The sequence below is a fragment of the Hyaloscypha bicolor genome, assembly GCF_002865645.1.
Source record: "Hyaloscypha bicolor E unplaced genomic scaffold K444scaffold_10, whole genome shotgun sequence".
Taxonomy (NCBI): Eukaryota; Fungi; Ascomycota; class Leotiomycetes; order Helotiales; family Hyaloscyphaceae; genus Hyaloscypha; species Hyaloscypha bicolor.
The window spans coordinates 601,382-613,438 of record NW_020194512.1 but is presented as its reverse complement, the minus strand read 5'-3'; the positions used below and the strand labels follow the sequence as shown (position 1 = coordinate 613,438).

The following is a 12,057-nucleotide window of genomic DNA, read 5'->3' as shown; positions in this document are numbered from 1 at the left end:
CTCCATTTTCGAAACGTGTACGTGTCGATATTTCCCCCCCCCCCCCCCACTATTCCTTCGTCAAATACTATACTTATCTAATCCGACTCCTATAGTTCTATCCAGCACAGTTTGTGTCGGGGTTAAGTTCGGAGTAGCCGAGGCTAAAGGATTAAACAGCGGAGCGAATCAGATAGGTTACTCTCAACGATGCCTTTCGGCATTCCTAGTTTAGTGGTCGCTCGCATACTGAATACTGAATGCTGAGCCGTGCACGGTGGGATGGTTTTTAGCGTTTGCGGGTATATAATATGTAATACGGGGAAGCCCGCAAATCGTAAATAATTCGATATATTTCGGGTATAATTCCGGAATCCCGTGAAAATTATTCGGATATTCCCCGAATATCCTTTACTCTTAACGATGTCCTTTTAATTTCATTCTGGAATATCCCGTAAATCATCGGATATATTTGATATAATATTTTTACGGGACATAAGGGCTATGAAATACGGCAACAGAAGTATATTGTAGCTCGCAAGAAACGCTACTAAACTATAAAGGCTTCTCCGTGAAAGAGAGTTACCGGTCGGGTCGCTTACCAAGGTGTAGGTCAAGGAGGCACACGTATTAACATTCAACTGGGATATGGTTTAATCCTTGGAGAGTTCGGAGTCGCCAAAATGGAGTCTGAGATAAGTAAGAGGCCCGAGCCCGCATCTCAGCTCGTGGCAAGCGGCTGGAGAACGGGTTGAAGGTTGAAGAGTAACCTTGATGGTAATGTTCTCTGGTAACGTAGATTAGCTAACCGGTCTGCTCGTCTCTTACCGCCAATATTTGATGCTCACTTTGCGTCAGCCGTAACGTCTTTTCATATCTTTATCTTACAATGGTATAAATAGATGGATCGTGGGCCCCAGAGTGGTCTCGGGTGTTTAGAGGTTGTCTGGCACTTACTTACCCTATCTGTTTGGGATTGATGAGTTTATCGAGCCTGCGTTTCACTGGGTTAAGCCGGGTTTTTCCAGTGCTCTAGTCCTTCTGAAATGAAGATATAAACCCAACACATGCTGGAATTAGGATGAATCTAGTTCGAGGCCTGCGTTTCACCAATGGGAGTTAAGCCAGGTTTTCCAGTTAGCTTTTGCTCCTTCTGAAATGAAGATATAAACCCCAAACACATTGCTGGAATTGAGGATGAGAGGGCAGATCGATACATTGTAGTTATATCCTGGAAAACTCCATTTTCGAAACGTGTACGTGTCGATATTTGCATTTACCCTGCACTCCAGCTCCAACAATCGAGACCTAGCTCGATTTCCAATCTTAGAAGCCCCTCAAAGGCGTGAAAAGATAGCCTTGGCCAAATGGCCCTCGATCCCTTCATAGCCATCGGCCTAGCCGGCAATGTTGTCCAGTTTGTTGACTTCGCGGGCAAAATGGTCGCAAAGAGTTTGAAGCTATACAGGTCGTACCCAGGGGAGCCAGCAGAGAATGCCTCGCTCGAGCAAGTCACCGGCGAGCTTCGCAGCCTTACTAAGGGGCTAGCCATTCGCTTTGACCCTGGTGACTCGGAGCCTGATGCCGGTATCTTGAGCGTTGCTCATGCGTGTAAAACTGAGGCAGAGAAGCTTCTTTCCGTTCTGGAGAGACTGAAGATCAAGCATGGCTCTCGTATATTGCAAAGCGCCCATCAGGCATTGGCTGATGAGTGGAAGAAGGATACAATTGAGGAGTTGCGGACCAATCTAGGGCGGCTCCAGACGCAGTTGTTACTACATCTTGTCAAGCTGACGAAGTAAGTGCTTTTAAATTCAATATACTTTCAGAAATAACATGACCACTCAGGCGATGTATATGGTCAAAGTTTTATTACTTGCCTTCAACTGGCTGACTGCTTTGTAGTGAGACGCAGTCGAGCATTAGTAAAGACATCCGAGAACTTAGTGCTACAAGCAAGGAAATGAACATGAACACGTCTGACCGGCTCGATTATCTGGCATTTTCCATAGCAGAGCTTAGGTCAGATATAGTCGAAAATATCGCCAGTGACCTGGATACCTCTACGACAAGTCACTCGAAACGGAATATACCTCTCAGCAGCACCGAGTTAGGCCTTCTGCAGCAACCAGATTTCCGAGAAGGCGTAGTAGGCCGCCTAGTCGCTCCAGTCATTAACATACCCTACGATAACGACGATGTGAAGAAACTCTCGACAAAGCTCCACAATATGGCAACGACAGGCTGTACCTTAGCTACTGAACAGGATATTCTCCACAGCCTGAAATTCGAAGCTATGAGAATGAGAGAATCGAATATCGCCATTGCCCACATCAAGACCTTCGACTGGATTATGGAACCTCGGACAAGCATTAGCGATGAAGTATCGCAGAATCATTTTATCGACTGGCTGCGCTACAAAAGCGGGATTTTCTGGATATCAGGAAAGCCTGGATCTGGAAAATCGACGCTCCTGAAATATCTTGTCAATCACCCAAAAATGCAGTCGTCGTTACGAATATGGGCAGGCCATCAAGTATTGGTAACGGGATGTTTCTTTTTCTGGAATGCTGGAAAACCTATGCAGAAATCTCAGCAAGGTTTGCTCCAATCCCTGCTTTTTGAAGTGCTACGGCAATGCCCTTCTTTAATCGGAACCACGTTCCCGTCTCGTTGGAAGGATTTGCAGGGCCTAAAAGGCAATCGCCATGTTTTGACTGACTGGACTCTTGACGAGTTGAAGGGAGGTCTCAAACGACTCGTGAAAGCGGATATCACATCCGCTAAATTTTGCTTTTTCATTGATGGGCTTGATGAGTACGATGGCTACTCTACAGACATCACTGAGACCTTGAACGACTTTACCACCTCAGCCCACATCAAAATCTGTCTGTCAAGTCGACCATGGCCGGCCTTCCAGACTGCATATGGGGATCCGACTAGAGCACTCAAACTCCAAGATCTTACCAGAGATGATATTCGACTGTACGTTCGGGAAAAACTTGAAGAACACAAGACCTTCATTCTCCTCAAGAATGAAGATCCCCGTTACATGAATCTCGTGGAAGAAATTGTTGGAAAGGCTGAGGGAGTCTTTCTCTGGGTAGTTCTTGTTGTTCAGTCCTTCAAAGAAGGGATTTCGAATGCGGATTCGATCTCGATCTTAACGAAGAGACTTCGCGAGTTACCTTCAGATCTCGACAAGTTTTTCCGTCATATCCTCGGTCAGGTTGACAAGGTTTATTGGGAAGGGACGACCCAAGCATTTGAAATGGCCATTTGCGGAGCAGAGCAACTACCCCTTTGGTTATACTCCGTTCTTGACGAGGAAGATCCCGACTTCGCGATCAAAGCTCAACTTGAGCCTCTTTCCGTTCTTGAAGTAGAAAAGATGGGCGGCAACCTGGAAAAGCGCTTGAACGCTCGTTGCAGAGGGCTGCTAGAAGTCGTATCAGTCAATCCGTATCCGGATATCTTCTCGAAAAATAAAGTGGACTTCCTACATCGGACTGTTCGAGACTTTCTTCGCATGGACGATATTCAAAAATTGCTGGCCGAACGATTGGAAAAGCCCTTTGACCCTAGTCTTACTCTCTGCAAGGCATTACTGGCTCAAGCTAAAGCTGTGTCGGCATTCGAGACAACGCAGCTGGAGAAGATTTTCTCGGACTTCTCATACTATGCTCGACGAACTACGAAGCTCAACCCAGCGTCCCCAACATTACCCCTAGATGCAATCACGCGGCTTGCCCAGCCAAAACAAACCCAACTAAAACAAAGTTCGGCTCTGCCCTCGCTTCATCCATTGGTAATACAGAAGTGCCGCCTCCTGAACATGGAGCAACAACTCCAAGGTACAACAAGGCCAGTGCAGTCGGATCAAGCAGCTGCGCTTCTTGAAGTAGCACTTCTACCTTCGTGTAATAGTTTGGGGCATGAAGAGTACATACACCCCCATATAGTGCAGTTGCTCCTAGAACACGGCGCAGACCCAAACCACGACGAGAGTAATCTAGGAGGCACGATATGGATCCGATTCCTGGATCGGATTTACAGGCAACCCTCACCCTTGGACGAAGAGAGAAATACTTGGTTTATGGTCATAGATAGGCTTCTTCGTGGTGGTGCAGATCCCACCGCCACAGTTAAGGTCCAAGATGAGAATCTCCCTATTGAGGCTCTTTTCTCACAGATTTTCAAGCCTGGACACGCAATGATGCTGACGCGTTTGTTGTCTATGAGGCAAAGATTGTGGACCGAAGTCAGCAAACTTCCGGATTCAAGGCCAGAGAAGTTACCTGCAAAGAATTCCCCTCTAGGGAATTCTTCTCCACCCGAATCGCCTCCACAAATTTTGCACACACAGAACATACCTCCGTTAGAGTCAGAAACTGAGCTAGAGATTAGCGATGGTCAGGTGAAACCCGGCCGTCGCTGGCGAACGAAATGGCTTTTTGGAAAGCGGTAATGGCAACCAAGCTTCTGCCAATGGACCATGCACATAAAGAAGACACAAAGCACTCCTTAGCACGGATATGTATACAGACGTAGATGGGAACCAGTCCGCTCAGCAGAGGTTACCGGTCACTTTCGGGTGATGAAGTGAGGTGCGTTTACAACTGTAGACGCAGTTCGGCAACTGGTGCCAAAACTGGGCTACTCCGGCATAGCAGTCCTACGGACAGCTAGAACCGAGTATAAATGAATAAATCAATCAATGATAATAGCCAAGAATAGTTCTTGGTTATGTGACCTTTTGCCAGGATATGTACTTATTCCGATTATCCGCATTCTAAATAACAAAGACCTAAGTAGCGTCACGCAATGTGCATATTTCTTGAGCTCATTTGACTTGACACTGCTTTTCCAGACGGAATTTGCACAATAATGTAGATATTCGTTCTCTACATTCATAGCGAACTCAGCAGAGAATTGAGGTGGGCCCTCTACAACCCACTCCTTCATCTCCACGTTCTTCGAAGGGATGATGCCTATTCTTGTATCGATTGTGCCTGCACTATCGGTTAATTGTTAGCTTGAAAGAATTAGCCGACAGCATTTGTGAAGGGGATGACAGGACTTACAGCCAACCTTTCGGCATATCATCAATCCCCACCACCGTGACAATTTCTCCTGTTTTTAAATCCCAAATGGCCGGGACCTTCTGCGTCAAAGTCGATCAAAGCCACCACTTGATCATCCTCTAGGCTTACAGTCTCACTTGACAAGCCTTGCAGATTTGGCGGAATCGGCTCTTCCGACATGGTCAGTCCACCAGGAACTGTGGAATTAAGAACATTTGTGTAATCGTTGAGAACCTTTATAAACGAGATGGCAGCTAGCGGGGGTCGGACACTACCTCCCATCAGCTGGCTTGCAGTATATCGCTGGCCATAGAGTCTATCATTTGTTTCTATCCTTTCTCCAATGGTGATGAGGCCATCCAGTGAAACGACAGCGAACATTCCCTCCATTTTGGAGTAACAGAAAGAGCCAGCTATACACTTTGAGCTCAGAGTTCCGGCAGCTTCAGCATTTTCTCCCAAAGGCCCAGTTGCCAAAGAGACATTGCGGCCTAGCGTCAAAGAGCCTTGTTGCGACAATTTCCATACTGCTTCTATATCGTTCAATATTAAAACGAAGTCTGTCAATTCGAACCCGATCTGACCGCCAAAGCCGGCGCCTGTAAGAGCAATCGCAGTGGGTGCAGACCAATTTCCATTAGCGAGCCGCCCAACTACTACCCCATTGCCGTATCTCGTTGACCCTAAGAAGCCTGCTTTGACAACCGTGATGATCGCAAGACCCTATGGTTTCCTCAGTAATTTGTCTAATGGGAGTGTCTAGGTGCCAAAAGCTATACTTTTGCATTTGCAAGAATTGACGGAGGGATAACTCTGTCTGGGACAAAGCCTTCTCTCGGGTCTATAAAAGACGATAAAATCTTGCTGCTCCTCTTCCATTCTGATGCATATAATTAGGTCAGCGCGTTATGTCATGGATAATAAACGTTAGTCACTTACGCTGTAAAGACTACTCCAGAGACGCGGGGAATGGGCCTTCTGTTGCCATTGACATCTTGAAAGGTGATTCTGGTGGGGCACAGAGCGACGAAATAGACTGCTTGAGAACAGGTATATGATTATAACAGTAAGAAAGTAGAGATCTTTGAGCTGCTCTGGATTTGCCTCCAGCAGACCTTATATACGAATTCAATTGTTGGCTGGGTTGAAAGAACTAGGCGTTACTGTGGTATATGATGACTTATCTCAATTACCTGCCTGATTCGGTATTCTTACTTCAATCACTGTTTCTGGCGTCCCGCTAAAGTGACTCCAGTAGGAATTTCACAGCATTATGCCACCCCTTTCCGCAGTTCTGGTTTCAAAAAAATCAAAAAAATGACGAAATTAACCTTCCCTAACATTGACTTCCGAAGTTTCGACCTGAAACACCAGATTTTCTTGTTCCAATCAAAATTCCACAAGACAGCCCCTCATCTTACAATGCTTCCTCAACTTGATACGCTGATTCATTAGCTGGCATCGGTGTTCTTGCGAGGCTCGCCAGCCTCCTTTCTAGCAAGAAGACCTTTCATCCAACCATTCGCCACTCCGTAATCCAAAGCGAAACCGCACTATTCTACGGGCTAACTATGTACGAACTTTTTGTCTGGTGGATTGGGACTACCCACATTGAAGAGTAAGTCAGATGGCATAACATTATTGAACGGATCAGTAATAGGCTAATGGAGGGCGTTGTTCGTTCTTTGATTCATGGTCCGGACCTAGTTTAGATCTTTCCGGATTTCCCGGAGCGATTGGGCTGTGAATAATTATTTAACATTTTCAGCACATTCGGTGAGAGTAAGACTTGCAGATTATCTTCTCATTTTGTTTTAACCTTCAGGAATTTGCATTGTGATTCGTGACAATTTTACCACCAGCTTCATCTGTCACAGCACTTTCGCAATCCAAGTCTAATAGACTCGGTCAGATAACCCAGCTGCAATAGGAGGGTTCAGGCACAGCGGGGCGTCGCTTAGCGGAACAAAAGCAAAGAGGCCGAGTGCCGCTCGCTCTACCACATTAACTTCGAAACAAATTTGATTCAATTTACATCTCATGCGGGCTACCAGAGCGTTCCAGAGACTGCTTCGCATTATTCAATGTTGATGCAATCCCCCCGATTCTTCAAAAGTGACAAGACGTCATCATGAGCTTCGGATACAGCGCTGGTGACTTTCTCGCTGTGGGACAACTTGCCTGGGCAGTCTACAAGTCATGTAGAGATGCGCCCGATAGTTTCAACAATATATCTATCGAGGTATTGTCATTACATGCCGTACTAAAAGAGGTCGAAGAAATTCTGTCCGGACAGTCTCTCGCGGCGTCGAAGAAGGCCAACCTCGCAACAATCACAAATGGATGCCGTAATGTCCTTCAGGATTTGCAAGCCCTAGTGTGGAAATATGAAAGCCTAGGTTCAAAAGCAAGCTCACTTGGGACAGACTCAGATGGGGTTCAAATGACATTGCAGAGCTGAGGGCAAGGTTGACTTCCAACTTGACGCTTCTTACCGTATTTATGAGGCACATGACACCTTTCCTTTCTTTTCAAATTTTTACGTCTCGGTACACCTCTGACAACATGACAGCACCTTACAAATCGTCGTTGAAAAGAAGCTGAATGAGCTTGCCCAAGGATTCAGAGATGGCAAGCATGAAGGATCGGCCATGTCAGTGGCGACTGTCGAATCTCTGACTTTTGATGAGAAGCAGTGGCGAACTATCCGGAAAGGACTTGAGGACATAGGCATCTCGGTCGCAGCCTTTGATGCTAATAAGGCATTCATCATGGAGTGGTTTCAACACGCTCTAGATTCTGGTGCCTTTGATGGGCAAGCTCCAAACGATGTGTGGAGGTATCGCGAAGTGGCGGTATACGGGGATGCGACGAATGTGCAGGCCTATCATGGGATGTTTCAAGCGCCATTCTTGAGTGGTATTGAGAAGAAGATTATGACTTACTTACCCAAGTATAACCATCGTCAGCTTTCGCAACCAAGAGCCAAAAAGCAGGATTTATCAGACAGAAATGGCGTCCCCGATGAAGACTTCATTTGTGAGTTTCCGGAAAGTTTCCTTGTTCACGTAACTAAATTTATCTAGGTTGGGCGAGCTTAATAGTCGAATCCATCTGGCCCAGCTCCAATTCTTCATCCGGGAGTGGTATTGTGCCCTTACAGGCTTTCATTCAAGCCTAATTCGAAGATCACGTACAGCGTACGTAACTTTGCAATACGCGCTGTATCATCTGATCTTGATAAAATCGCACGTGCCAAAATTCAGATTTATGGTGGAACTGATACCCCCCGTTCGTCAATACGAGCGATTGATCAATCGCCCTCCCGATTGATCAATCGTAGCGCCCGATTAATCAATGGGGGGGAGATTACGATTCGGGCTCCACAGTGGGTCCCGATTAATTAATCGGGACCCCGATTGCCCAATCGGGTAATATTGAGGTTTCGGGAATAGCAAAAGCAGTATATATTAGTATACTTCACCCAAATCAAGCTTTATTATACATGCCTCCCACTTCGTCTAGGTGCTTTCATAGCTACCCTAGCCCTTTTTGGTACCCTTATACCCACTTGTTCACCTGATTCCCCTTCTCTAGCTCCATCCTCACGTACTTGCTCAATAGCTACTCTCTTCTTTGCTCTCTCAGATACCCTTCCAGCCTTCTGAACTGACGAAATTGAACCCCGATTATTCTCCTTTGCCACTGCTTTAGGGAGGGTAATTTTGTCTTTCTTATAGGCCGCACCAGTAATAGGCAAATCAGGATAAGTTAATTATAAAGTAACTTTATTAAGAGTATTATACGGCCAGAGGGTTATAAGCTTACTATACTTAGTAGTCAACCGGTAGCCCTGTTTTTAATTAGCTTTAGCCAAAAGTATATTCTTATAAGTTATATATCTTTAAAGTCTTTTCCAGAACTCTTACTAGAATCCGAGCCATTTCTGTACTAAATCGATATTGCTTTGGGATCTATAGGATTATAATCTCCTGAATATTATATTCAAGAGCTTTAGTACTAGTTCTCTTTACCATCTTCTCTTACTATTTCTTTATATACTCCGTAACCCTCTTAGTTAGTTTAGATAAAATTATCTCCTCTACTGCTTCCTCCTGTTCTGCTTCCTTATTAACGAATAAGCTATTCTCTCTATTCTCTTCTTCTCCTTGAACCTTAATAGTAGATAATTATTTAGAAGTACCACTCTTATTAATATCGATTTCCCTCTCTCCTAAGGCTATATGTATACGGCAAGCACTCTCCTTATAATTCAGGAAATTAGTAGGTAGCTTTCGTCCAAACCAGACCTTATACGGCATATTACCCTTAGGAAGGATAGATATAGCCATAGTATTAATTACCTATATAATCAAAGGAAGTAATTATATCCAAGATTAGATACTAGTATCCGCTCGTACGGCCCGCAGTCGTTTCTTGAAGATTTGATTAGCAACCTCAATAGAGCCCTGAGATTAGGGATAATAAGCTCGTCCGCAAATAATCTTTATCCCTCTCTTCTTATAAACCTCAATTACTTTCCCCTTAAACTCGCCCCTATTATTACAGGCTAGAATGGCAATATACCCATTATTATTTAGTTATTTAATAAGCTCGTCTGCAGCTTTGTCCGTAGTCTTAGCCTTAAGCCTACGGATCCAAATAAACTTGGAAAAATAGCATTTTAATTACCAGATCTACGTATATTCTCTATCCGGATTATATTATAATAATATTAGTAAGTAGTATAGATAAAAATCGCAATTTTTATAATTTTCGCAAAAATCGCGAAAATCGCAGGAAAAGCTCAAAAATACAGGAAATACAGGAAATACAGGAAATACAGGAAAGGCTAAAATAGGGGTAAATTATATAACTTAGGGAATACTTATACGGAAATCTATTAAATCCAGAACCATATACTAGCCAGGATAATAAGATTAAATAGGTATTACTCCTGTATTATTCTTTTGAGCCTTCTCCTTATTATAATAAGTATAATGAGTACTTATCCAAGCGTAATTATTACGGGATAGGCCATACCAAAGTCGTCTTATATACTCAAATATAGTATTAGAAGCTATTATATAATTAGTATAAAAATTAATAGCTTTAAGGGAATACTTACCTGTATATATTAATTTCTTATAAATAGTAGTCAAAATCTCAAAGATATTATTATAGCAAAGAGTATACTAGACTAGAAGGATCTTATTACGGCGAGTATTATAGTACTCCTTATAATATACTTGATTATCCTGAAGCTCGTACAAGTAGGATTCGTACTTAATATTAGCCTAGTAGTACTTCTCTGCCTTAGTTCTACCAGGAAGCAGAGTATTAGGATTTTGAAGCCACTATCTAATATCCATACGTTTCCTAGCAGTAAGAATTTTCCTACTACCCCCCTTAGCAAGCCTCTGATCCCATGCAGCTTCGTCTTCGGCAGACCAATTATTAGTAGGCTCTTTAGTAATTGGGGAGGGCAAAAACTAGATACTAGACAAACGAGCTCCTTGTGACGGCTGGTGTCACATGGTTGGTTTCAGCCAAAGGGGTTGGTTTCAGCTAAGGTTCCAAGCTATGGTTCCAAACCAAGCTCGCTTCCAAAGCTCGGCGTTTCAGTGGTCTTGGCCATTCCTACTTATCCACCGCCACACCTCACTCCTGTCCTCCTTAGCTTTAAATTCTTAAGACATTGGAAATCATTGATCTTTGAGCCTCGTTCCATTGCTCTGTTCCTGCCGTCACACTCCTGGAGTAGTAATATCAAAATATTACTCTGCTCGCCTATAAATATACTAACGAGGCGTATACGGGATTAGGGATAAACGAAGAGTTAAAAGAGATATATTGGAAGTAAGGTAATTAATTAATTGAGAGATATAAAAATCAGTGGTTATACTTGGTAAATTGGTGCTTATAGTACTTGTAGTATGAACTATATCTAGAAAATAAGGGAGTAAAGGCCCTATATATATCTAGAAGCTCTGGAGAAGTATCTTTACCCCTATTATTACTTCCCTTAATGCCTAGAAAAAAATTAAATAAACTATATAATGCTATAGGTATAGTATAAATAAGTAAGGTATAAGCGAAATAAGAAAATTAGACTTGAGGATATACTTAGTATTAAATATTAGAAATCTATATTATAGCATAAAGAGTAAGGCTTAAGCGAAGTGAAGAATATAGAATTGAGGATATATTTAGTATGAACTAGTAAGTAAAAGCTTTCAGCTCCCTTAGCCCCATTAGCCCCGAAACCCCAATATTATGCGATTGATTAATCGGGACCCACTGTGGAGCCCGAATCGTAATCCCCCCTCCATTGATTAATCGGGCGCTACGATTGATCAATGGGAGGGGGCGATTGATCAATCGCTCGTATTGACGAACGGGGGGGAACAGCGGGCTCGGCTGTTTTACAGAGACCTCGCGAAACAGGTGTGGCCAACCCAACCTTCCAAAATTATTTTTTCTTACCTCGACAACAAGTCCGTTACAGTGGCGCGCGAGCCCATATCTCTCACGGATATGGCGCGGTCAGGGTTTGCATACAGCTTCAGAAACCACTTGACGTCAAAGCGGGGCAGGCCATCAACCTATGGATGTGGATGCCTTCCGTCAGCTTCCGGTCCTTCTTGCAGAGTCATCCGTTTGTGGCGATCTCGTAGGCAGAGAAGCTGCAAGATCATCTAGATCTCTTGGTCTAGCAGGTTCGGGATATTAGTAAGTCGTAACCCCTCTCACCTCCTATGAAACGGAGTTCTAACCAAGCCAAATGTCACAATCGCAGCCCAGCCGCTCCTCAATAATACATTAAACGAGGATACGCTAGATAATGGCTAGGTACGTACTACAAGAGCTATTATCTTCTTGGTCTCGCTAATAGCAGAGAACAAATTCTAGCTATCTCGATCTATTACAAATCAAGTAATATTAGTGAAAAATGTTTTAGGAAGCATATAAAGATTTATCTGGGCAAAGCTCT

General features: G+C 43.8%; 3 protein-coding genes across 3 annotated transcripts; 2 read left to right on the top strand and 1 right to left on the bottom strand.

Moving 5' to 3' along the window:
- Positions 1-1,251: 1,251 nt before the first annotated feature.
- On the top strand, positions 1,252-4,742 carry K444DRAFT_578262 (uncharacterized protein). Its single transcript, XM_024877605.1, has 2 exons — positions 1,252-1,777; positions 1,885-4,742. The coding sequence occupies exons 1-2, from the start codon at positions 1,347-1,349 to the stop codon at positions 4,445-4,447; spliced, it is 2,994 nt and encodes a 997-aa protein (XP_024743855.1). The 5' UTR covers positions 1,252-1,346; the 3' UTR covers positions 4,448-4,742.
- A 342-nt stretch (positions 4,743-5,084) lies between these two features.
- Positions 5,085-5,950, bottom strand: K444DRAFT_514828 (DUF500-domain-containing protein; the record flags this gene model as incomplete). Its single annotated transcript, XM_024873550.1, has 2 exons — positions 5,085-5,786; positions 5,843-5,950. Coding segments are annotated over 2 exons (810 nt in total), but the record flags the coding sequence as incomplete, so codon positions are not given.
- A 1,764-nt stretch (positions 5,951-7,714) lies between these two features.
- K444DRAFT_623197 (uncharacterized protein) lies at positions 7,715-8,244 on the top strand (the record flags this gene model as incomplete). Its single annotated transcript, XM_024882252.1, has 2 exons — positions 7,715-8,102; positions 8,150-8,244. 2 exons carry the CDS (start codon positions 7,715-7,717, stop codon positions 8,242-8,244), a joined length of 483 nt encoding a protein of 160 aa, XP_024743853.1.
- Positions 8,245-12,057: the final 3,813 nt, after the last annotated feature.